This window comes from Zonotrichia leucophrys, chromosome 4, assembly GCF_028769735.1.
Source record: "Zonotrichia leucophrys gambelii isolate GWCS_2022_RI chromosome 4, RI_Zleu_2.0, whole genome shotgun sequence".
NCBI lineage: Eukaryota > Metazoa > Chordata > Aves > Passeriformes > Passerellidae > Zonotrichia > Zonotrichia leucophrys.
This window is the reverse complement of record NC_088173.1, coordinates 10301784-10329162: the sequence shown is the minus strand read 5'-3', so window position 1 is coordinate 10329162 and position 27379 is coordinate 10301784. Positions and strand designations below refer to the sequence as shown.

Sequence of the window (27379 nt, the reverse complement as noted above, 5' to 3'; positions counted from 1 at the left end):
CAGTTAACACCGTAACACTGTTATGATGACATTCAAATCTGTAAAGTAACATGGTTTTGTGAAAGTATGCTCCTCACTCAGAAATATTATTAATATTTGTGTATTAAATATTAATGTATACATATATCTTTGCATGGCACTTTTCAGATATTAAAAAGAAAAGGTCTCTGTCCTCAGGAGCTTACAGTCTAAATACCATTGTTGCAAAAAGCACTTGCCTCCCGATGAAACTAAACTACTCTGAAACTATTTCTTTCCTGTGGAAATGTCCAGCTCCTCTAAGCAGTGCCCTGGAATATCAATGCATTTTTCCCACATGAAGAGGGATTTTTCTCCTGATTCACAACATTTATTTTCATTATAACTAAAGATTTACAGGTTTTTCAACCTAATAATATATTTGCATATTTACCCATTAAAGTGCCCGCTTTGCTTGCGAGAGGTCAGTGAATAATTTTGCTAGGAAGTTTAGCTTTTCAGGAGTCTGTATGCTTTAAAACTATGCATATGGATTATACATAATTAGAATATCTGAAATTATCTAAGATGCAGAAATATTGTGCTTCGTTGTTCTGGAAGTGTGAACATTCTTTTTTGAATACCCAAACTGTTGTGCTGAAATTTGGATTATTTTGTGATAATAATTTGTGAGTCTTTAATTCAAAAACTTAAACAGATGAATGAATATAAATTCCTTTATCTAACAATTGTGGAAATGGATGCAATATGGAACATGAATTATTGAATTATATAAAGTCACAGAGCAGGCCATTGGCAGAGCAAAAGCAGTTCTTCTAACTATGTCATCCCTCTGTTGGATTATTCTATGCATAAATTTGATCTCTTGGAGCAATTTGGTAGAAAATGTACCTTTTCATGAAAAAGATTACCTCATTTTTGTCTTTAGTAGAAAAAAAATTTCTTTATACCATCATCTTACATTCATCTTTATACCAACATCTTACATGTTCTCCAAACATCATATTGCTTATTGTGTGTTAAATAAAGTTCCCTTGTATCAGCTTATAAAAAGGCCTTATGCTGGAGTATTCTCATGTAACTGTTTAACACGTGAAGTTAGTGGTGGAGGCTTTGGAAAATGAGAAAGAAACAGCACAGGGACGCAGAAAAAGGGGAAGAGTTATTTGGATTGGGTGGAAAGGTGAGAAAGGCAAGCAAAAAAGTTTTGGGAAGGAAACACCTGACCTTTTCCAGCCTAATTATGGTCAAACAATTTCATCTCCTAAGGCTTTTCTATTATTAATTTGATATAAATATTGTCTTTATTTCTCCATCTTTCCTATTTCCCTTCAGATTTCATTCACACATTTAAAAGTTCTGCAAAGTGTTGTAGTATTATGGAGGGTGGCCTTGAAAAAGTTACACAACCCTCAAGTTATACAGCAACACATGGCATAATGCTGCCACTATATTAATTTGTATCCATGACCAGAATAATTCCAATTCAATGCAAACTCAGAGCATCAATCACAATGTATCTTTAAATATACCATTTTTTGATCAATATAAAAGCATTTCTGCAGTGAATGGAAGAATGGGAAGAGCTTTTAGACCTTTTTGTGACCAACACATTTATTTGCTCACATTATAATGCTAAACATAACAGCTAGTGGGAAATATTTATTTGTTCTCTGCTCTGTTTTACTTATTGTAGTGTTAGAGTTCTTTACTCTTATCTCTCTTAAGCCCCAGGGCATAGCAATGGTTTACAGGCCCCTCTGCAGCCTTTTCTAGGCCAAAGAAAGTTATTCCTTCTGGCTTGAGATGGATTCTGAAGCATGGAAGACAGTTTGGTACCTTCAGCCCAATTGTTTTTTGTTACTCCAACTACTCTTCCTGAGAGGGAACTATAATGTAACATACATATACCTGTGTCAGCCTGACATCCATTATTAACAACAACAACAACAACAAAAACCAAAAACAATCAACCACACAAAAAAAGTTACATATTGTAGAATGGCATAAAAAAAGTCATGGTGTTTAAGAGCTATATTAATAATCATCTGTTCTCATATTTGATGCTGAATCTATATCCTTAGCCTAAAATTATGGGTTTGTGGTTTAGCAGTTTTGGTGGGTTTTGGTTTCTATAAAATGGGAAATACCTATGAAATGTATCAAAAGAGTTGTATTAGGTTTTGAATTAGTTTTCCATTCTTACTAACAGTACATTAGGAAAATTGTTCTCTCTGTTTTAAAAGGATGAGAAATGAGAAAGACCAGCACCTGTGGTTTCACTATGAGAGATTCCATAATTTTGCATGGTTTCATAATGATTTTTTTTCATACGCATATGTGTAACTCTGGCTTTAGTTGAACTGTGTTTGTATTAAGTTACTGAGTAAGTGGCTCTGGATTCAGTCATCTAAGGAACTCCAGTGCAGTCAGAGGGAAACAGTCACTTCCCAAGATGATTCACACTTTTTTTAAAGAAGTGGTGTTTACCTTCCCACATGGACTATATGAGAGCTTAAAGCAACGCAGTAAGTTATCCATATCTAGAGAAGACAAACCCACACAAGATGATCTTCTAGACCACCCTGTCTTGGAAAACCCTCTATTTGAGAAAAAGTGCCTCCCAAGGATGAGACAGATGTGCTGATGGGAAGACAAAGCACTCTGTGTCATTTTGTTTGGGACATCATGGTGCTCATCTCTCCACCTCTGGAAAGAGAAAGAAATCGTGATAGCTATCTGGTACTGAAACTGCTGTGCCTGTTTAAAAAAGCATGAGTCCTTGCTGAAAAGCTATGCTTTCTCACTGCTCCCTGCACAGATTGGAACTGCACTTGCACAATGTACCACAGGGGGTGTTGGCTGCAATCTTCACATTAGCTTGCTAACACCTTATGATTATAAAAAATGCTTTTGCATATTTAGGAAAATATGCTCTCCTGTTGTTTGCATGCAGTCTTAAATAACTGCATAACTTTATTCTTTTAGGTTGAGGAGGGAACTTTTCCTTATTGGATAAAATGCTGCTCTGATCTGAGTGACCATTGTGAAGTCCTCCATATGTTCTCGATCCTGCCCTTGTATTTCAGAATCAGGTCAACTAAAAAAATGTACAATGCAAAACAGAAGAAAACAGGTCTTTCTAGACTGATTAAAAGAAAAAAAAAAAAACCAGTCTAGAAGACTAACACAAAAAAACAACCAACCCTTAACCTTAACATAACCTTAACCTAAGTCTAGTACTCCAAAGTTAAGCACACTGTTTTTAAGGATGCTTATTCTTCAAGGACTCTGCTGCCATACACTCTTTAATTATATCCAGACAACACAATCTTTAATTATATTTGATTTATAATATTTAATTATGCTTACCAGAAATGCCTTCCTTACCAGAAAGGCTGGGGGACAAGAAAGGCATAGGACTAGGCAGTGAATGACATTTTCACAGTGACTTATTAGCAGGAAAAAAACCCAAAAACTAGAAAAATATCAGATGAATGCAGGAATAGAAGTGAAATAGTAGCTAAGGTACTGGATTTACACAAAATATTGTAATTCCTTCACTAGTCTACCACATGTTGACCTGCTGAATCAAGAGTCAAAGTTACTGCTTGGTGAGCTTGCAGACTGCTGCTTTCCTTGAGTTTTTATTTCCAGACACTCATCTGCACCAGGTTCAGGTGTCATTTTCAGAGCTCAGGTTCTGATTTGCTTAAAGGTTTTCTGGTTCTTTTTTGGATCTAGCCTTAGGTTTGGTTACAGTTCTCCTCTATAATGAAGTTTGCAAAATTTTGTGATGACACTTATGCCGAAAATGGTTCTTAACAGTCCTGAATGAATGAAACAGAAAGCATTCTTTAATGAAAATAATAATTCCACACCATGTGCAACAACTAAGACACAGGGCCATGCTTGAATAAGGAGGATGAAAATGCCAGCCCTGGCTTGTGAATTAGAGCCCTGCCAAGAGAAAAAAAATGCCTTACAGATTATACACAAGATAAAAAACTAAGATATCTGAAGGAACTAGAAGTTTGGTATTAATCAAGTTTGGCATGCCTGCCTTAGCAGCAATAAACCCGAATTTTTAAAGTCACTCGTTAGGCTATATTAACTCTGAGGAGTGAAACATATTTTAAAGTATTATTCAAGGAACTGTCAAAATCAATTTCTTTTGTCTTGTTTACCAAGGAAGTTAGGCTTATATGAGTGCCTTGTCAATTTTCCTTGTCTCTACACTGAACTCCTGACTGGCATCAGCCAAATTCAGCAGAGGATTCTCAAATATATCACATTGCCACAGATTTTGTGCCAATATCAAAACAAATTGAGGAATTCTAGATCCAAGAAATTCCAAAATGTAGGAGCAACAAATCAGCAGAAGATCAAGGTACTGCAGGTCTTTGGCCTTCTGTTTTTATAAATTTGCATTTTGTGCAGCTGCTTGTTGATCTGTTAAGCGCCATGCAAACAGGCATGGATTTAGGGAGAAGCTCAGGAATCTTCTGGTTACCCAGTGACACCAGCCAGGGCACCAAGGTGCTCTCATGATGTGTGCCCTGGTTGGTTTCACACAGTGGGGCAGTCCTTTCCTCTACCCATCCTGCTTATTGGCACATTTTGAGACTTTGAAGCATCTTCTAAGAGATCTTCTTTCTCCAGCATGGTCTCTTACAGAGGTCTCTCCAGGATTCTAATTTGGGGAATGGGTGGATATAGTGGTATTTTTCTTTTAGGTGAAAACACTTTTAAATTTATATAGGTCCTACAGCTGCTTCAGTGTCTATTTTGGCAGTCTTTTATTTGGACATGAGCATTTTGGTTTACATGGGAGTGCCAGACCAAGTGTTCAACCTTTACAAACTGCAATTCTAGATGAACGATAATAATGACACTTACAATGCATTCACAATGAACCTAGAAGCCATGTATGATTTGTGCAAAAAGGAGAAATGTCATTTGCCTGCATCTGCCTTGCATCTGTAGCTGTCAGAAAATGAGGGCTATATCCAGTCTTCAGAAACAGGGCTTCACCCCAGGCTTAAGCTTATACTAACCTTGAAGTGGTGGAAGCTGCAAACAAATCTATATGGAACTGGAAACTGAGTGTATACTTTGAGCTATAAGTTAGATTACTTAAGTCGAATTATCAGGAGTATTAATCCTATTTAAAGCAGCGTATAAAGCAGGGGATAGTACTAGAAAGTGATAATTCTGAACTTGCCATGAATGGAGTTCATAAATAAGGTCCCCAAAAGACTGATAGCAGGAAGCCAAAAATCACAAAAATCATCTCCAAAACTGCAAGTGACAGATTTATGAAAAAGGATGGTGATAAAATCTTGGCGGGGAGGAATATGAATTTTAAAATCTAATTTTGGTTCTCTTTAGAGTGATCTGAGAACTAGAAGACAGTGAATCCTTTGAAAAAGGGGATTAGTAAAAGTAACAACCTGAGAGAGTCTCAGACTTAATCCACGTGCTATCAGAAAGGCTGCTCCATCACAGCTGCAGCCCATCAATGATACACTCAACAGCTGCACAAAACTGCACGCTACAAGCGAAAGACTAAGTTCCACACCACCTTATTAATTTAGACACACCTGCAGAGATATATATATATTTTTTTTTAATTTTTTTTTAAATACGGAACGATACCTAAGTATCACACAAAGCAATTACAAAACAGATACAAAGCAGTGCTGGTTTTTAAACTGACCACTGTGTCTGCTGTTCAACCCGCCGGGGACCAGCGAGAGGAGCCCTTGGGATGGTGCGGCAGCGGCCGGGGGAGGCGGCGGGGCCGCGGGGAGGGCGGCGCTGAGAGCCGGGGCTGCTCGGGGAGGAAACGCCGCTGCTCCAGAGCTGAGAAATCCCCCGCGCCAGCCGAGAGGAGGGAAGTCAGTCACCTGGCGGTGAAGGACAGTAAAACAGGGACGGAGAGGGAAATCTCTGCCTCTCTCTCCCTTCTCTTCTGCAAGAGAGAGATCCACCTCCTGTTTTCCTCCCAACTCTTCCAGCATAACCTTCAAAGAAGACCATACCGTACAGACTTTCTTTTATTATATATAGATGTGTATGTGTATATATACATTGCTATTATTATTACTATAGACTATCTTTAGCTGCATAACAAATTTTAGCCTATGCAGGACTTGGGGGATTTTGTTATCTTGCCAGCGAAATTGTTCATCGCTAATGTCTTGCGCTCGCAGGGTGCTAAATTAGCTACCAGACTACTCTGGTAGCATGACGGGGAAAGGCTTTTATCATAGACTGTTCTCTTCAGTTTGAACACATTTGCTTGAAATTTGCTGCATGATGCTGTCCAGGGAAGAAGGATTTTTTCCTCGGGATACAGCGATTCGCCGGTTCCTGAGCTTATTGCAGAAGAAAAAAAATCTTTAAACTGAGTGGATTTTTTTTTTTTTTTTGCTGTCTCCTTTCATTGCCAGAGGACGCGAATCTCTTTCACCAGGGAAGGATCACCTGTCGCTTTAATCCTTAAGGGAGTTATTTTTTAAAAAAGTGAAATATTTTATTTATTTATTTATTTATTTAAACCGGTGGAGGCGTGATCGCGGAGAATGAGACTGAGGGGAGCTGCCACGGTTTGGAGGACAAGGCTGAGTTTAGGCTGGAAACTGACAGACTAGATTTCCCCCCTCCTCCCCCTTTTTTATCTCCCCCCCCCGCCCTCCCCCTTTGTTCCTCTTCATTTTTTGGCACAACTTCCGTAGTTTCCAGTCCGCTCCGTTCAGTTTCGCTCTATGGACAGATCAGCTAACCTGGACACGGAGGAGCTCAAGGTAGGCGACCCGCCGGTGCCGTGGCTGTGGCCGGGGTTGGATCGGCCCTGCCCTCACGGCGGCGGGGCCCGCACGGGGCGCTGCGCGGGGCTCCCGCAGCCCGGGCGGGGGGCGAGCAGCCGGCGGGGGAAGCGCGGCAGGGCGGCTGCCCCAGCCGAGCGCGGCTTCCCTCCTGCCGGCGCGGCCCGCAGCACCGTCATGGCAGTATTAATAATAATAGTGGTGGTGGTGATGATGGTAGTGCTGATGGTGCTCTCGGCTTTGCATGAGCACTGGGGGCAGCGCCGGGAACAGCTGGGAGGAAGCGGCAACTGACCCGCGCCTTTCCCGGCAGAAGTTGGCTCAGGAGCCATTCTGGCCTGGGCATCTCCTCTTCTTTCTCTTTCTCCTCCCCTTGCCGCCGGGAGCGACGGGGAAACCCTTCCCCACCCCTCCGCCCCCCTTCTCGGCTCGCCCCCCGCGCGGTGTCTGGTTCCCCCAGCCGAGCGAAGCTGAGGCAGCCGCGGTGGGGTGCCGAGCCGCGGGGCCGCGGCCCGGGGACCACTGGTACGATCAAACTTTGCATGAGGACGGTACGAGCTGGGAGGATTCGGCTCCCCCCGCGCCCCCCGGCCCAGCTCTGGCTCCCTCCCCGCTGAAGGAGCATGCCTGAGAGCGCTGAGCATGCTCCTTTGCGGAGACGGAGCCTTCCTACACCTGCTGCCAACCCCCCGGCCCTGAGCGGAATTTGGCTCAAACCATCATCATCATCTCATCATCATACTAATGATAATGATATAAATCTCTCTGTCAGTCTATACGCGGTAAAGAGGGCGGCTGGCTCAGGAAGGCAGCAGAGAGGCAGCGGGCGCGTGGGGCGAGCTGCGCGGGGCCGCTGAGCCGGAGTGGATCGCGGGCCGTGCCGGAGGGGCGGGACACACATACACCTCGCCAAGGTGGTGGCGGAGGTAGCGCCAAAGAAACGATGAGAGGGGCAGGGGAAGGTAGGCGTCCCTCGCCGCCTCATGCACGGCCGTCCGCGGGACGCCCCCTCAGGGCACCGGCTTCTCCGGGCTGCGGAGAAGGGCTTGCCTTTGGGAAGGTAAACTGGCGAGCGCTGAAGTGCTGCTTTCCTTTTCCTATAAACCAGATCTGAAAGTACTGAATATTCATCCCCCCCAGCCTTGCTCGGAACTCCTACTAATCTCCCCAGGGAAAGGCACCCCCGGACTGCAGCGCTGTTTGAGTATTTGAGGTGACGGAAGCGCAGGAGAGGAAAGCCCATAAAACGATTTGCTTGGGAATCGCTGATCCTCGCAGCGCTTCCAGGGCTTCCCCGCCGCAAACGCTGCTTGCCTGGGCTGCCCGGGAGTCCTCTCCCTGCTGCCTCAGCCTTCACAGGATTCACAGGAGACAGCTGTGAATGCTGTGAAATTCACAGCTGCGTGGAAGGCAAAAGACGAGTGTTCCGATTAAGCGGGCGAAAAGTTTATTGTACCGGATTATTTTTAAGGGGTCTTTAAAGAAAATGTGTTTATGCTACAAGAGGGCAGCACTTCGCATGAATTGTCCGTAAAGCCTGAGGTAGGTCCCGCTGTGAGCAGGGCATCCAGCCTAAGCTGAAGAGCAGGGGTTTCCAGATATCCCGTAGTTATCTGCGCTGCAATTCGGAGTCGTGTTGCAGCCTGTATAGGCTGAGCGACCTTGAGCAAGGAAGCAGCTGAGAAGTAAGCATCGGCACTCTTCCGCTCATAAGGACGAGAGGAGCTTCCAAAGCAGGCATTTCTGTTAGGGTCTGGGCAGCTCTGGGACCAGCCGCTTTGGCACGATGCACTTCCCGGCTTTCCCGGGTGTTTTATTGATGCGCGGCCGCTGGGAGAGATCCCGGGCGCCGGCAGGACGCCGCGGGAGCGGGAGGCGGCCCCTGCGGCCGGCAGGGGGTGGTGCGGGCCCGGCCGCCAGCGCCGCGCCGCCGGGAGCCGCTCCCCGCCGGCGGCCATGGGCCTGCTGGGCCGCGGGGCCCCGCACCTCCCTCCGGCGGGCCGGGCTGTCCTCTCAGTGCGAGCCGTCCCGCCACTCTGCCAGCACCAGGAGTACAAGGTGGGGGTCTAGGAAGTTCCCAGCCGGTGACCTTGCTGCAGTTGGGCGCAGTAAAGAGCATCTCCCACGCTGCTCCAAGTCGTGAAAGGTTTCATCAGTTTCTGGGTAGTTTCAGGATGGGGGGAAGTGCTCCACTCCTTTTCTCCTGTGCCGACACAGCCGCTTGCCAGGCCCAAGGGACAGTCAGGGCACACAGATAGGAGGCAGACAGAGGTACTGAGGTGCCGAGGGAACTCTCTCCCACACCACACTGCGTGGAGGGCTCATGTCAAGAATGTCAAATATGGTAGCAGCTTGTCGCAGCACAGCTTGCCAAGAATTTTGGAAACGGGCTGGACACTCTGTTGCTACTGCATTTCCTCCGCTAAGACAAATATATGCTAATAAGCCTAAAAAAAATACTGACAACTTCCCTAGTAATAAAAAAAAAGTGTTGTCTCTAAAGAAAATAGTAATAATGACACTGAAAAAACATACTATGTTATTCATAAAGCTTCTATACATCTCAAATCATTCAAAATTTCTGTGTTATTTATTGCACTGGTTGTTATGGATTCTGAATTGTTTATGTTGATAATAGACATTTTGAAAGGTGATTTTGTGAAAAGCTCAACAAGTATCATGTGTGCAACACCTGCTGATGAAGATGGTTGTGCTTCCCCTTACTAGCCGGTGCATGAAACCCTGAAGAAAGTAATCAGTATGGAAAACAGACTTCTCTTCCAGAGGTTTTGAGCTGTTCTGGTTTTCCTTTGATCTCTCTCAGCTGCATACAAGAACTTCTCTCTGACTTTTCAACTCACAAGCCTGTGGGGGTTTTGTTTTAAAGGAGTAGTACCCAAACTAAACAATCATGTCATAGTTGCATTGTAGTCTTGGGTTTAGTGTTGTGAATGGCTTTCTGTTACCTAATGTATATGCAAGTCTTTACCTACATTTTGAACATACATGAAATGGTATGGTTGTATGAGTATCATGAATTTTATAGGACTCTGTAGTTTGTATATGCAAAAGATGATGAATTAACTTGTTTTGCATTTAGTGTATTTAAAAACTGTGTTGAGGCATGTAATTGCTTGAAATTGAACATCAATAGCAAAGAAGAGTTAGGAGGCATTTGTGTTTGCTGGACCCTGTTGACTTGTGATTTGCATTGACATTGGATGGATTATTACAGATTTTGTCCTTCACATTTGCTCGTTCATTTGACATGTAATTCCTCTAATGTGTATCATGACTGTTCCTCTCATGTTTGTTTAGCAACCACAATTTGTGCACAGTCTTAGAGGGAGATAGTATCCTTGTAGTGTGTAAACCACTGATACTTCTCTGGAAGGAAGTTGCTTTGTAATTGAATGTATGGTAACAGTGAGATTACTAATATGATGGATTAAAAAACATCCTGAAAGCCATTTATTACTTGAAGGCACTGGTTCAGTGAGAATTCTTCATTACAATCCCACAGTGTTTGATTAATAGTGTGCTTAAGTGTCTTGAAATTGCCACTTTTAATATGCAAAAGAATTAAACACTTTATTTCTGAATCATCTTGTAAATATTAGCTGATTTTTTTTATTTGGCTCACGAGAGAATATTTATAGTCTGTTTGCAGTTTTACATTTCCTGGTGATATAAAACTACTGACACAACATAGCATGAAACTGGTCACGGACGAGGTTTTTGTGACAATAGTCTTCCAATGCAATTTATGTGATTTGTAAAATATCTGATAAAGAAATTCAAACAAGAAAACCATAAAAATTTGAGCAAGGAGTACTTTTATGGTCCTAAACATGTAAATCACTTCAGTATTTAAGTTAACAGGAAAACTAATACCCTGAGGAATTTTGTAATTTTTAAAATTTATTTATGTTTTAAAAGAAGGAGCTGGAGAAGTTGATGTGCTTGGTGTGGTGTGGGAGGACTTTCAATGAGTTTAGGTAGGTAGGTTTATTTCTATTTAAAGTCAGTCACTCCATAATAGAAAGTGTAGTACTCTATAACACTCAACGGCCTCTTATGAAAGTCTGTTTCATTTATGAAAGTCTTCTACTTGGGACATGGACATATTAATGTGGATATTAAGGGATTTGTCCTTTTAATGCAAAACCTTCTCTTTCCTATCCTTCTTTAGTACGTCCCTCCAAGAAACCTTCATGGTTTACTAGGGTCCTTTCAGCAATACTCAATAAAGACAATTAACCTTTGCATTCACAGTCAAAGCATTCATCCTTTAAACCATTCTTCATGGAAGGTCAAGCTGAAATGGTTTTAAAGTAATATACATGCAAATTTCTTTTCTCTGTGTTCCTATTGTGAGTTTTCTTCTCCTTCTCTCAGTACGTATAAAGTCTAGACATAGTTCAGGAAACTGGAGAGAATTCTATGCATAAAATACAGTTGTTCAGCAGACATAGAAAAAAGGTCAAGACAATGGCAGTGCTCTCACTATACACTTTAGAAATCATTCCTGTACTCTCACTGCAGAGAATCCATATAATCTGTGACCGAGCTTTTTGACATTGTACATTACAGCTTTGCTAAGCTCAACACTCTTTAAAAGGAAAGTACATCAAAATCTGAATGCTTGGGTAAAGGGAAAAAACGACTTTGTCTTCCTGTTTTTCATGGTTTTGGGAAAAATATTGTGTTTTCCTCTACCACTGTATTTTGCATTTAAAAAAAATAGATGAAAGAGATTTACATAAAGGTTAGCAACACATTTCTTTCTTCCTGAGCTGGAAGAGGTTACTGTGTGATGCTACTCTAAGTTGGGTTGTTTCTATAGGTCTGAATGTAAGATTTGAAGACAATGTGTAGCTCATGCTGGAGCCTTTCAAAGATAAATCTGTAATATGAAGACACATTTGTGAGTCCCAGTCATGCTTTTGTACTAGGTTTCTTAACCTTTTGGAGGTTGATACTGTTTTCCCATCTTCCTGATAAGGCCAGTAGTAAGCTTGCTTTACTTAAAGTGTTATCGCAAAAATGTTGCAAGAGACATTTCCTATGAAATCATTTCACCTTGTGGTATTGTATATAAATTTTTTAAGTCCGTATCTAACATAGTTGTTCTATGTCCTCTAAAGATACAGCATTCCAAAGGACAAAGATAAGGATTCAAATAATAATAATACAAAAGGCACTCTGGGTTACAAATAGACACTTTTCATACTTTGACATGGAAGTTCCCCATAGGGAAAGTACTGTCATTTTCTTCTCTCCTTCAAAGAAACCTGGAGAACACGGCTTAGAAGCTGTACTCTTTCCTTTATTTTGAAACACTTTGTACTTTTAAAGAGCTTACAGAAATGTTCTTAACGCCCTGTTGTACTTCTGACTGCAGCCATGTATAATGCATTGTAAAGCCATAATTACTTAGTCCAAGAAGGAAGACACATTTATCTACTAAGCCATCTGATCCTTTGTTAATTCTTAGATATTACAGGTTAACTCTTTGATCCACAACAAAACCCTTCTTTGTGAAGGAAGATGTTGTGTGGTTGCTATCCACGAGCAGTGGGTTTTGTTCCTTGTCACTGGAAGGAATGACTGTTGGCTAAGCCACAACAGTGAGAGACACAAAATGTGAGGCTCTATTCTCAGCAGTATTACTGCAGCTAATCACACAAGGCCAGATTTACAGAGGTACTGAGTAAGTCAAAGCAAGCTTCTGGTGTTCAGCAACTTCAATTTAAAAAAGAGCGTTCTTTCTGTACCTTTCTTATACCTTTAGCTAACACATTAAGGAGGATTGTGTGATATAAGCTCTGTGTATTTGAAATTGAAAAGTAATAAATGAGGACAGAGTATCTTCTTCTGCAATTTAAAATTAGCAGTACTTTGTGGAATCACTGCAGTTACATCAGCAGAAGCACATCAGTGATATGCCTAAAAATTGGTGCCATAAGCAGTAAAAAGCCTCAGCCATAAAAATCTGGCCTTCAGCCATATATCTCTGTTTTAGCAGTTCCATTCAGTTCATGTGGGCAGCATGGTCTGGAATTTATAGGTCCTACCTTCCTGCTCCTACAACTCTTGAACAAATTATGTTAGTAAACAGAGGCTGCCTCTACTGAAAATCATATCCCTTCTAGTTTGTATTAAGGTAATAGTGTACATTTAATGGTAGCACATAAATTGAAAACAGAATTAATTTTAATTTGTGCTTTCTAAATGTATTCTTTGTACCATTATCAGGGTGGAGAGTACAAATTTTTGGATCAGATCCACAAAGGCATTTTTGTTATTCTCGCTCTTCAAGATGGGGATTGATGATACTTCAGCTTCTCAGTTGTGTAGGTCGTCTTCTACACTAAATTGTTCGTTAGTTATTTTGAGTGGGATTCAAGAAAGGGGCAAAACTTTCTCGCTTCCTGTTGAACACAAGCAGTGAAGTTGCCCAAGTATGCTGGGACCTGTAGTTGAGAAAATAATGCTGTAAGCCACTGAAATTACAGAAAGCATTCTTTCCAAATGAAGTTAATTAGTATTACTGAATTTTATTATTTCTAGTTAAAGCTAGTCCACATGCACAAAGCACTCTGTAAAGCTCTGCCCTTTAACTGAAGACAAGTAAATGAACTTCGTTGAGGAAGGTTTCATGTTTGCTCAACTTAGGCTTCCATTTGAAAAATTTCAAGCATATGTGAAACAAAACTAAAAGTAAAGAATCAATGGAATCTTTGCTGCCTTTATAAGCTAGTAACTTTCTGAACATAGATCAACAGATGACAAAGATTGAAAGGCAGTCTAAAACTTCACGGGGTACCTATAATAAAGGGGAAAAAGGGGAAGAGAATAGTTGAATTAAGCCTCAGAATCTGGGTTTTACATCACTTTCAATTTAAAGCCTTACATTGGAAAAGGTGTTAAACCTGAACTCAGAAGGGTGCTCAGCTGCCCCACGTCCAGCCTGCCTGCTCTGTGCTGAGGGGGTCAGGGCTGGGCAGTCCCCTCTCCCCTCTGTCTTTCCTGATTGCACTTGAGGCTTGAGCAAAAAACTTGGTTTGTTGGTAGGTAGCTTTGGAAGTAGTCAAGCTATTACTAGGTTCACTGTGAGAGTTCCAAGTCCTGTTTGCCAGGGACAGTCATTATTTCCCTTTGGAACTGCTGCAGGGAAGGTGCCTACAGTGCAATAGAGACTCTGTGCTGCAAAGGAATCCACAAAGACCCCACTTCACGCACAGACACGAAGAACTTTTAGTTTTCCCTGGTCATGCTGCTTTGGCCGATTACACTAATTGTGCATTTGCTTGCATATTTACCATCTGGACTAAGAGGAGTAATTTATGATTTTTCCTGCTTTAGTGCCATTGATATCCATCCCCCAGGTATACTGAATTCTCCTGGGGTCCCCAGTGAGGGTGCTCAAAGGTGATTTCTTTGCAAACCTGAGTTTAGCACACAAAAGTGACCCCAGTGGTTTTTACAGAGGTACCTGTGTCTTCCTTTTAATGTGGATTTTTTTTTTTTTTTTTTTTACTATTAGCTTAAACTCCATGTATCTTAAACAATAAAAAGAGACTATAACTCTACTCGGAGGGGTTGTTTCTGTTTTGAAGAAAAGATTGAGCCAGTTTTCTGTATTCAAAGTGATTACTTGGTCATCCCAGTCCTCTGGAACTTCTAAGGATGTGAATTGCATTCCATACAGAAAATTCTGACAAGGTTCTAAGGATTCAGGAGATACATAAGGATTCAGTCTGTGCTTTTTTTTTTTTTTTTTTTTGGTAATTTGTCTTGGCTAATTCAGGAGTCTCCCTGCTGAGCAGGCTGGCTGTTGTAATCCCATTCAACACATAATATATGTGTGAGGAAGGAAGTTGAATAATCTATGCCTCAATAAATAGCAGAGAGAATTTCAGAATGCATTACAAACAGACTGGAAGTTTTTCCAAGAAGATTACTTAGCCTTAAAGCTGAAACTCATGGCATCATTTATTACTATAAATAGTTAGAGAATTAGCTCTGAATAAGTACAAACTAGGAGACACTCCCTATAAAAATCTATTATTCCGAAATGACGCAAAATCTTAATCGTCTCAGAAGTTTAGAACAGTTCAGGCAAAAAAACCCCAAACACCGAAAACCCCAAAAACACACAAAAAAAAAAATCACAGAGCAAAAGAAACAAAACAAACAAACAAAAAACTCCCACAAAAATTGGGATCAAGATCCATCTGTGTTTTTTTTAGCTTGAGTCATCACCAACAGATGGTAAATAACTCTGTAGAAATCACTCAGCTGAGTTACTCCAGTTTATGGAGTTCCTAAGGCATTTACCCTTACTCCTAAACTCTAATACTCTTTGTCAGAACCTCAGTTCCCTCTGAAGGTTCTGACAAGTGCCAGCACACAGACTTGTGTGAAATTATGCATTTTGATACAGCTTGGTAATACTTGTCTTCCCTTTTATTTCTTCTGAAACAATAGGATCTAGTCTTAGCACAAGACTGCCTAGCTGTGTCAAGCTTTATAGGTTGTTGCAGAAATAGCTGGCAACAAGCTTGTATTGACTGTCACTTCCTGTAGGACTCGAGTTGACATCTACTATTTCAGATACACATCAGTTTAGAAATATTCGATGTGCCATTTCCCAATGGTTCCTGCAGTTCCTGAGCAGATGTGAGATGAATGCAAAAACTGTCCATCGTGTAGACTCATGTTCCCACTTAATCTTTATGCAGAGAAAATTATTCTTCTATTTCATCAATGTTTTATTAGATTTTCCTGAAAAAGCTGGCAGAAGAATATAATTCTTCAGAGACTAACAAGTTACTTTGAGTCTGCTGCTTCCCCAATACTGGAACTGACATTGTAATTTCTGTAAGTATATCTTGTTTTCAGGAGAGTGAGTTACTATTTTTAGAGTTGATCTCATACCTTTCTTCATTTCTCCCCCAACCCACTAGGTGCAAGTGAGTATGTGATTGGAAAATGATCTGCTTGTTCAGAAGAGACCTCTCTCTGGTTAAGCTCCCTGTTTTGTTCAGTATTGTTTTAGATGAGGTGGATGGCATTCACAGTTCATGCAAATATGTCATCTACTCAGTCTAGCGAGACCACTTGCACTATTGCTTAATGAAATTATGAGATTGCAAGTAGTCTCTGTGTCTCATGATAGAATTCCCATCATACTGCTGACAGGCATAAAACAGCCTTTGCTGAGGTGTATCCTATTGAACTCAGACTTTTGCAAGCCTTGATCAATCAATGAATGTACCTAGTAGGCAGAAAATTGCAGCATGAGGAGCAGAGCAGAGAGGGAGCACTAGGGGAGCTGTGCTGAAGCCTATCACTTGATATGTCAAGAGTTATAGATTATATTGAGTAAAATATATTTTGGTTTTGGGTGTATGCTGCTGCATCAGACTACAATGCTGTTATTTTGTAATAGACATGCAGAGCTTGCCAATGCAGTTTTAGGACAGCCAAGTAAAATGTAAAGATTTGAAGGTGAAAGGGAAGGCTGAGGGGTGCAGTAACAAATGACAGCACAGTGACAGAGTGCTGAGGTGGTGACAGACTGAATCAAAAGGGCTGTGTGGCTCTCTGCACTGTTGCTGATGCTGATACCTCATGGACATATCCTAATTATTCACATATTATTACTGTATATTGAAATTTTTAATTCAAAGCAGAACCTTGTGTTCTGTGCTAATATTACTATTTGGTAAGTAATGTGTCCGTGGCATATGCAACATTTGAAGCATGTGGAAAAAATGAGTGAAATTTATTTGTTGAGGTTCCAGAGAAATCAAACTACTTACTCAGGTGCAGAGGAGGTGATTGCGCTAGAAAAATGTCAGAACCTATGAAAGCAGATGAAATTACTGTCGCAGTGGAATGTTACCACTGAATTGGTATGCAAAATGTTTTATGGTTTGCTTGCAGTTGACAAGGCATCTTTGAGCATGGGCTCATTTACGTTTTAGATTACGGATTTTTAAAATAATTGATAACAATGCCAAAATATCTCGTAGCATTGATATGCGCTTAATGCATCTTGTGACTCCTGCCTGATAAAGCCAGTAGCATGAAGAAGGAAACAGGAGAGATAACAAGAAGCCAATCTGCTGGAAGAAGCCAATAGCACCATGTGAGCCAAACGAAGGCGCCTTCCATTGTCCTACCAAAGTCAGTTCAACACAGTTCTGTGCTCTTCTCTCAGCCTCGTTTGACCTGCCAGCCAGTTGCACAGATTCTGCAATTTTTCTAGAAGAAATAAGGTGCCATACATTTTAAGTTTAGGGGATCCAAACACTTTCAAACAAAACCAAAAATAAAATAGGGCCGACTCAGCACTGGTGCAGAGGTACTAAGCTCTGTTGGGGGGGCTGGCAGTAGCAGCTGGTAGCTGGAGCATCTTCAGTTGGATCATCCCTCACAAAGCAGAGTGGTTGTAATAGTGTTAGCTGCTCAATCTGTGTGTGATATTTTACAGGCTTGTGTATGCTGAGTTGCCACTATTGATACTATTTCAAAATGAGGCCCAAAAATCAAGAATCAACAATTCCCAAGAATTTTCCCCCTCATGCCATCATGAGGGCAGATGTTTGGATCACAATACACAAAGTTCCTGCTGCAGATGGTTATGATGGCAGTTTTATTTCTTGCTTTAATTTTATTATTTCTTTTAATTTTTGTTCTTCTGATCTTGAAAATAAATTGTGAAAGTTCAACTATGAAAATACTGTTTTCTACATGAGTAAGTTAAATACTTATTTCCAGTTCAAATAAACCCCACTTCCCCTTACCTTGCAATGATTTGGTGCTCATTCACACATATTTTTACCCCAGTAATTATTTTTTAGTAATTGTAAAGTAATTGTTTTTTACAAAATGATTATCTGAAAGATATTTAAATGTAACCTTAGAGCATAAAACATGACACAAGAAAACAAAGTTAAACTTTTAAACCAATCAATTTTATTCTGAACACAGCAATTGCTTCTGCTGTCAGCAGGAATAAAGTTTACTGTTGTTGGAAACTTGTAAAAAGTCAGATGTGTTCCTGTAAAAGCCTTGTCAACTGCAAGCCAACCAGACCACACATGTCATAAACCAAACATCTCCTTATTTTAGTGTCTGTAAGATTTGTGCTCTAAACACCTGCTTAGAAGTAGTTTCAACAATGTGAATTGAACAAAGAGAAGGAAATGCTGTATTTCTAAATGACAAAGCTAAATGACAAAGAAATCCTGCTTATTGACCTTCTGAACTGCCTCAGCCAGAATACACAGGATTCAGTTCTTTATCTCATGGGGAGCCAAGGCCTGCTTATATCCAATATTGAACTAAGATTATTATGAATGTCTTTGTAATTATTACATCTAAGTAAAACTAATCCTTATATCAATACAAGTTATATCACAATTAAATCTTAAGGCAGATACAATCCCAGCTTTTTATTGAAAAAAAAAAAGTTCTGTGACCTTTCAAGGGAGTTGAAGACAGAAGAAGGAACAATTATTTGGCTGCTCAATTTGTTCTATTTGAATCTAGAACCAATTAAAATAACTAATGTTTTAAAATCTTTAAAAACATTTAAAAACCTTTAAAAACATACCTTTTAAAAGAAAGGTAAAATTGTAATGCATCCCTCATGCAACAATCTGTATTCATATCAGTTTGATGGGTAGTTTGCTTCTATTGGCACCTTCTGAAAAGACAAAACAAATGAAAACCTCAAAGCTGTAAACTTCCAGTCCAGAGCTAAGGATGAAATAGTACTGCTGTTTAGTAGGATAAATCAGGTGTTACTAACAAAATTTAAATACCAAAAGTTAATAATATCATCATCAGTAGTTCTTGAAAGAGACTTGGCCTAATTTTAAGCACTGAGACAAGTCAATCAGTATACACCTAAAAATATGCAGAGGGATGCAGTTTGCATACATTAGGAGGTAGCTTTTTCCTTCTGACCTGTGAGATCTTGAATTCTTTTGTTTGCTTCTTCAGGAATGTAGGCCCAGGTGCATTACTCTGTAGGGTATGGGTGGTTTTTGGTGGTTACTGGGTAGAGACAGACTTTGCAGGGCAAGTACAGGATCCTGAGAAGTAGCCTTCTACTCAACATCCCATGCTTTCTGTCCTAGTGTTAAAACATCTTTGTCACAAGACTGTTTGTCTGGAGATAGGGGGATGTTGATGATCTGGAAATGTAAATGTTAGCTTGGCCAATGTCCACTGACTGCCTCCTGAGAGGTTAGGAGGTGGGCCCATTTCCCATATTTACATTTTGCAGCATCAGTATGCTGATAGCCTGTAGCATTTTAAGTGGCTAAGGGTGCAATGGAAAGCAAAATACTGAGATGTCAGTAAAGCTATCTCAGTGCTTTTGGGAGCACTGTCGTGGATCATGACTAAATGGATGTTTCTGATGTTTCTGATTCTGACCAAATGGCAACAATTTTGGCAAGGGATGTATCAAGGACAAAAAATCGATGGAATTTAACCTTTTTTTTTCTTTTAATTAAAATATCTTTTATGAGCTCCATGTGTGTTTTTGTGTTTCATGGTGCAGGTAGGAACCCATTTTCACTTGACACTCTTTGTTACACCTTGTGCTTTGAATATGCTCTGATTAGATTTATTATGTAAATATCAACATAGGCTAGTAGAAAAGGATCTGTTCATGATCACAAGTATAATGAAACAAAGCATTATTTCCTGGACATCTATTTTGACTGTCAGCTTCAGAGAGAAAATAACTTGTCCTTTTAAGTCACATGGATGGATGTGATTTATGGATGATAGCATAGTTACCTATTGACTCCTGGAAAGAAATACAGCAAACCTGATTTTAGATGTGATTAAGAACATAGACCCCATCAAAATTCAAAGGTCTTGAAAATAATGAGCAAAGGCACCTCAGTTTTTAGTAACTGCTGTAGCCAATAATCACAGTGAGCGTATTTTGATTTAATCTTTTCTCAGCCAGTATCTTCCCGAAGAGGCAGGGCCTTGGTTACCCACCCACCTCCTGCTCTGCAGCATGCCAGGGACAGACTGACCCGTGCTCCAGGGGAGCTGTTGGGGGGCAGTCCTGGCTCTGCTGCTCCACCTCTCCCTGTGCTGCAGTGCCAGTGTTTCTTCAGCTGCCTGTGCTAGGAGACGCTTCCCTTCTACCTTGTAAAATAGCTCTGCTGAAAAGACAGTGAGATCTCAGGCCATATTAATTTCCCTTATGATATCTGTAAAGAAAGGCAGTCCCTGTTGCTGCATTTCATTTAGCTTGAGTCCCATGAAGTATTTTCTTTCTCAGAACACTAAGCTTCAGCTCAGCTTTAACTTGGAAGATCAAGCCCAGGCAATATTTTACACCTCGTAAGTAGTTGCAGTGGATGTAAGAAAATGTAGGCTAGCTATCAAAATAAGGGACAGTGTTACAGTTTTTGCAGTCATGTAATCAAAAATATTCTTTCCTTTTTTGCACGGAGCCACTTGCAGTCTATAATAGACCGAAAAGAGATTTTATGTTTCCTTTTCCTCCCTCAGTTTCCAGCAAGGAAAACAAGTGCTCTGCTTCAGCAAGTGAATCCACCCATGCTTGTGATACACACAGTGGCTGTGTGTGAGAATTATACCAATAATTACTGTTTAGAAGTGCTCTGCATGCAGATGCCACAATAGGGCATTGAGAATGCATCACATAGTTATGGGAAACACAATAGGAATCTTTCTGTGAGTGAAATAATTATATTTTAACCACGTTGGAACCAGATAATCTAGCTAGCTCTAACTCTTTATTCACATGTAAAAAGATCATTTATGCATTGTACTGCACCCTTGTTCAAATAATTGTGCTGGAATATTCTATGAAAGTTTCTGAGCAGCTCTGTAATAGCCATACTGTTGGGTGACAGCAGTATCATTAGTAACCTACATAAGTATTTCTAACCATGTGCAAATTCATCTTTTATTCCATTGTAATTTATCACAGTGTTTTCACCTCCTATGTATTTCAAGAGAAATTATCTTCCCTTGAAATGCTTCCCCAGCCCAAGCAGCTCCATGCCTAGGTTGGATGATGCTGTGTTGGTGCAGGACAGAAGACACTGTTTGCTGTACAAGGTCCCACATTTGCAGGAGATGCTGGAAGGCTGGGTGGTCCAGAGGAGGACTGCTGCTCAATGTCTGTTTGTCTGGACAGGCACAGTGCTGGGTAAGGCAGCCACAGGCAGCTCTCGAAGATCTCCTGCCCATTTGAAATACTTTTAATGAGGTCCTTTAGCAAAGCTTCTTAAAACCTTGAAGCATAAAAATCCTCTAATAAGCAGTAACTGAATAAAAGAGAGGACATGTATTTCTTTCTGGAAATAGATGGAAATGTCCATCCAATATAATAATATTTAGGGAAATACTTATCCTGTCTTTATATGATATCTTCATGTATCTTCCTGCAACGATCCCTTATTTGTCTGATCTGCTGCAGCTGTTCTTGTGGTCATAAATAAACAAACAACATTGCTTCTAGTGCCTGCATGAGTATCTTGAAAGAGTAACATCATCAAAAATACCCCCCCCAGTGCAAATCTGAATAAGTTTGGCCTGTTTAATTTAACAAAACAAACAAACAAACAAATGAGACTTGATAGAATGCAGGGCAACTTCAGCATGTTACAGGACTTCATTTTAGTGGAGAAGGAAATAATAATAGGTGCACAGGGCATGTGCACATCCCCATCAGGCAAACAAATGTGTAAAAGGGAGCATGATTAGCTGCTGGAGTAAATTTACCAAGAAAGAGATGAATTGTCAGTCTGTTGATGTTTATAGGTGGAGACTGAATGCCTTTCAAGATGATTTGCCTAAGGCAGTCATAAATTATGCTTTAGTCTAATTTATGTTACCAGCTTAATGTGAGTAAATAAGGTAAATGGGGGAAATAAACCTGTGACATTGAGAATACTCCAATTGTTTCTTAAGAAATTAAATATCTGGAAAAATGGAGTTGTCTCAAAGTCTCTGACTAAATCATTAACAAAATGAAGCAATGTTTGCAAGTGCCATAAACACATTTTCAGATGGTCTACAGAGTTTTTAGTACGTACATGCAGAGATTGATTTTCTCACTTTTTATTTTGACCTAGATCTTGTGGAAGAGATACACTTAATTTCTGAAGGTAGTGTAGCCATGCCAAAATGAGTTGCATGTATGTGCTGCAGCACCTTTGAGAGGTGAATATGTATAGTATCCAAATGATAGTCATGGCTTGAATTTGATTGCATTTGTTGTGAGGATCAACTTCTTCCTAACTTTTGCAGAAGAATTTTAACTGTACAAAGATGTAAAAAATAGATTTGTAGGATATTACCTAGTCAAAGAGGCTTAGCATCATCTTTTGTGTGGATAATCAACCCTCCTGTCCTAGAATCTACTAGAAAGTGTTTTCAAATGGTAATAGTATTCTAGGCAGAAATCCAGAGCATTATATTTGCTGCCTGAAACTATAATGTAGGAGTTGTAATATATTCCCTAATTAAAAATATCACGCACAGTAGTGATTTTATTATTCATTTATTATCTGGATCATTGAACTAATCTGAAGAAAAACAGCATTCTCAGGGACACAAGTGAAAAGGTTCCCTTTCTGCTTTTCCAGCAAAAGAGAGAATATTTTTTGCTTGAAAAATGACTTCTCATAACTTGCTACACAATTATTCTTACACTTCAGATAAATAGATGTTATATTTCTTGTCTGAAGGAACATTCAGGATTACTTTTGTGACATTTATGTTTTGTGGTATATGGGTAATACTTCATAAATGTAAATAAATAGGAGCTTGAAAAGCAAAAAGAAATCGGAGATTGGAAAATAATCTATAAAATTTAACAATCCTTAACTGCGAGGCTAAAGCTAATTTTCGGTCATTTAGAAGAAATTGAAAGACATAAATCCTAAAAATCAGAATCAGTTGCTCTCCAGTTATTTTCTTGTTGCACCAAGCTTACAAGTATAGGCTTTTAGCTCACATATATTGTAAGTTTTTGTCCTTGTCAGTGCCAAGTGGAGTCAAGCTGTTGCAGATTCAGGCTGCAGAGATTGGGCTGTGAAGCAGTAGACCCAGGTGGAGTCTGCAGGTCCCCACTTCAGTCCTGAAGTCATAAATAGACACAATTTTCTAAATAACAGAATACACTAGTGAATACTATACAGTATAGAATAGATAGTGTTTGAAATCCACTGTATACTTTGTAACAATTTGTCCTGATTTTCAGTTGTGTTATGTATGATGCATGATGTTGGTCAGTTTTTTTCTAAAGCATCTACACCTACCAATGCTACTGCTTCTGCTCTTCTGAACTTTCAGATGCTATCTATATTTTAATAACACTAAGCTAGAAATAACAAAGTATTTTTTCTTCTAAATTTTATTAGACCTGCTTTACATTTTTCAGACTTCAACCTGATCATGGGTTTTGAATTTTTGTGGCTTTTTGACTACAAATCTTTTAAATCTTTCCTATCTCTGCTCTCCAAAACCTTGAAATCAAGAAGGAGAAAATCACTTTACTGTAAAACATGCAGTCCATTTTTAGTTTCTTAGTAAATCTGTACAGAGTAGCACTAGAAATTCAGGACAAATAATTTGGAAAACTAAAGCCTGAACCCTAGAACTGAGCAATGCTGCAGTGATACTGAGTGGTCAGTTTTCTTTTTCTCGATTTCCCGATGCTGAAGCTTCTTTACTGGAATTAAAATAAAACATCAAGCACGTATATGTTCTCAGACCTCTTTCTTTTGGAAATTTATGTTATTTGTATTGCAAAAATTTCTGCTCAGTTAATTTTACTATTTGTTTTTGTTGTACCATACATGTTTTTTTGCTTTATACTACTACTTCATTTGTCTATACTACAGAAACAAATATCCTTTTTTTATAATATAACCAAATTATTAATGATGTGCATGTACCTGAGTTCTTATTTTAATTTTGTCTATCTGAAACTAATTCATGTTCCAAACTATTTCTTCCAGAGTGTTTAACTCATGGCATGGCATTTTATTCAACAAATGCAGCATAAAATGTAAGGATTATGTAGACAAAGCTCAAAGGTGAACTCAGTGTTCCACTCTGCTGACAAAACTTCCTTATTTATCTTAAAATTCTGAGCTGTTATACTTCAATAATTCTGTTTTACACCGCAGAATAAATCTAGAGTATTACACAGCATTTCTAAATTTTCTGTTGAACACAACACAGAAATTACATTGCCTTTGATTTGCTGAGTGCTGTCTCACAAAGAAGGAATATGATACAGAGAGAAGATCTCCTGGAGCCCAGTGTATGGTTATGACCTCTAAGCACTTCGGTTTTTCTCAGCTTGAGTTTGCTAATGCACATTGATTCATATTGATATTCAATAATTCACATTGACTGGTGTTCACATATCATCACTTTGCCATTAGGAATCCATTATTCCAGTCAAGCACAATTTTAGGAAGATTATCTCACCATACTTTCAGTTGGCACAGAGTACTCTTTATTTCCTTGGAAAAAAAAAAGTAAGCCCATGCAATACTGGAATAGAAATGCTGGTTGTAAAAGGTTACACAGACACGTGTACCAAAACTTTTTACAGTTTGTGCATTAATAAAATAAACTTATGTATATATATCTCTTAAATCCATTACTACATACAGTTTTACCCTCAGAGAAAAACAGATTAAGCCATTTACTGTTGTCTAACACCAGGTCATAAACAGCAATTTTTCCTTTCATGATAAAGCAACTTAATCTGTTAATCCTTACGAAAAATGTAAATGTTTCTATTAGTCAATTAGAACAGGACTTTGTTGTGCTCTTGTTCTCTTTCTCTTTCAATATATACCTGATTTATTATTCAATACATTTTTTTCTTTTACATTTTTTCTTTCTACACTATAACTTTGCTGCTTGAAAATCCAGATGTATGTTCTAATTGATACTAGGAAAAAACAAGTTTTATTTTGGCTTTAAATTTTAAGCAAGTGTTATTACTTTCAAATCTGGATTTCTCTCTATTTTGCATTTTTCTAATGGAACAGCTAATAGTTATTGATCAAAGGTTTGATGTAGTTACTTATCCTAGCTGCCAAAGCACACAAAATAATTGCAATGTCAACTTCATTAAGCTTCCCAAAATGCAAAACTGTGATGGAAACCAAAATCTTGGTGTGGTGAGGTGAAAAATTCTTGTAGAATTCTAATTAAACAAAGGAAAGCCAGGGAGAATCATCTTAAAATGGTTTAAGATGGTGTATTCTTTTATATCAAGTGAAAATGGACGGAGGATGTCTGCAAGTACTTTGAAGGAGTTGTTTAAGATATAAAACAATCTTGTTAATTGGTATTTTGGTCTGTAAAGCAGGATGCAGTTCAAGCAGGACAAATGGAAATTATTGCACTTCAGTAAAAATAATCAGCTGAGGAATGAAAGATAGAAACTGCCTAGCAAGCCAAAAAATGAAAAAAAAATTGGAGATGTTTTATTGAAGGTAACACCAGTTGTCAAATTTATATTGTTGTAAGAGGAAAAAAACCCAACCAAACCCAGCACCTGGTATCCTGGTTTGGTTATTGCACTTACAATAAAACACTGGCCAGCTGAAGAGATGGCAGAGAAAAGCTTGGTGAATGATCATGTCCAGAAAACATGACCTGAGGAGGAAGGAAATAATCTGCTTCCTCCATCCAGTGATGTGAAGGAATGAACCAACAGTGGAACAAGAGATTTACAGACATTAAGACATATTTTCAAAGATCTGGGGCAGAGTGAAGACAGCTGTTGTGGAGTATTCAAAACCAGATATTTTTACTGAATGGCCTACACAAAAGCCTGTGAGGGTGGTTTTTTCACAGTTGATTCTGACTTAGGAGGAAGAAACAGAGAGAGATTTTGGGAGATATATTTCCAGTTTGATTTTGTTAGTAAATTGATTTGGTTAGTAAATTTGGGTAATCCAGGATGGAGTTACATAAAAGAAAGAGTAATCTTAAAATAAAAGAAAAAAAAAAAGAAAAGAAAATCTGCTGCTTTGAATTATTTACATGTTTTTAAATTTAGGATTAATTTTTTTTTTACTTATGACTCTCCTTGAATAGCTTCACTTCACCTTTTATACAGTCTAATTCAGCTTATGCTTTGCCAGTCAAACTGACATAAAAAAGTTATTGCACGTTTTTCCTACACATTCCCTTCTGCATGATAGGAACTAACCAAAGAAATCTATAAAATATTATTTTATCTTTCCCTGCATCTTGGCGTAAAACTTGTCCAGGCTCTGAAACTTACCCAGTCTTCGGTAAGTTTCATCCTTGAATCTTGTTAGAAAAATTATTTTGTTGTTTCCATGGAGAGAACCCTTCTCCCCATCCCTTGCCCTTTCTGCATTTATTACTTGCAGTGCACCAGTATTTCTTTAGATGCATCAAGAATCTGAAAAATCTCTAAAAGTACTCTATCAGGCCAAATGCCAATGTTCCAGCAGGAATGCCCACTAGCTTTTATCAATATTGCTATAAAATCCAAGTCTCAGCTTACTTGAGTTTGTGTCTGTCAGCTGATTTATGTTTCTAGTCAAAATGTATTGAAAGCATAAAATGAAGCTGAATGGCCTTCAAAAAAAGTGGCATAAAATTGAAATGCTGAACATAGGAAAAGGCTTTTAATCTTAGTCTCTTTCAGACTGCATTATTTCTACATTTTATTCTTCATTTGCCATGTTTTTAACCTTCTTAGGCTTTTTTGCCTAAGACTAGAAAGAAAACTGTTTCCTTTGCCATTTCCTTTGCAAGATTACCTTGGGAAATTAAATTTTCATATACTTTACTACAATTAACTCAAATAGTTCTTACATTTTAGATTGCCTGTTATTTTCTGTTGGGAAAATTCTAGAGAAATGAAACCAATGAAAGGAATTTCCATTTGTCAACCTTTCTGATTCAGTACTGGCGTCTAAATAACCCTCTCTGGTTCTTTACCTCACTCTGTTCTCCCAAGGTCATTGTAATTCTTTCCTTACACTGCGCCCCAAAATCTTTGAAACAGGAATTGCAGCCCAGTTCTGTGCCTGCCGTTCAAAGTCAAACCCACGTCACATTTTCCCTGTTTTGCACACCATCTCTGTCCCCATGTGCTCAGGCAGGAAAGGAGCACCTAGAACTAAGTCCAAAAACTGCCTTTCATGCATCTCAGCATCTTCCCCGCTTGCTCTTCACATATTTTGTCCCAGGTACAACTTCTACTCAACTATGATAAATCTCTAGGCAGAGGAGATACACTTATCCAGTAAGCCTATATAGAACATGAGTTTTAGAAGCACATTTCTGGAAGAAAAGGTGGAGAGGAGTAGTGAAAAAATGGGTCACAGGGTTGCTGATGCAGAGTAGGACTTCTGTGTTATATCACACATGCTTAATGTCTTAAGCAACAAAAGCAAAAATGTTTTGCTTCCCAAGGCAGTGGAAGCATGATATCAAGGAAAGAAAGCGAGAGCAAACATTTTGTAACACAGTTCCTT

At 39.3% G+C, this 27379-nt stretch overlaps 1 protein-coding gene across 1 annotated transcript in view; it reads left to right on the top strand.

The window, feature by feature from the left end:
• The first annotated feature begins 5866 nt into the window (after positions 1-5866).
• Positions 5867-27379, top strand: part of SGCZ (sarcoglycan zeta) — a 394721-nt gene continuing 373208 nt past the window's right edge. Inside the window, exon 1 of the mRNA XM_064710453.1 lies at positions 5867-6788. Within this exon, the coding sequence (XP_064566523.1) occupies positions 6750-6788 (39 nt within the window). The 5' untranslated portion in view covers positions 5867-6749. The remainder of the gene's footprint in view (positions 6789-27379) is intronic.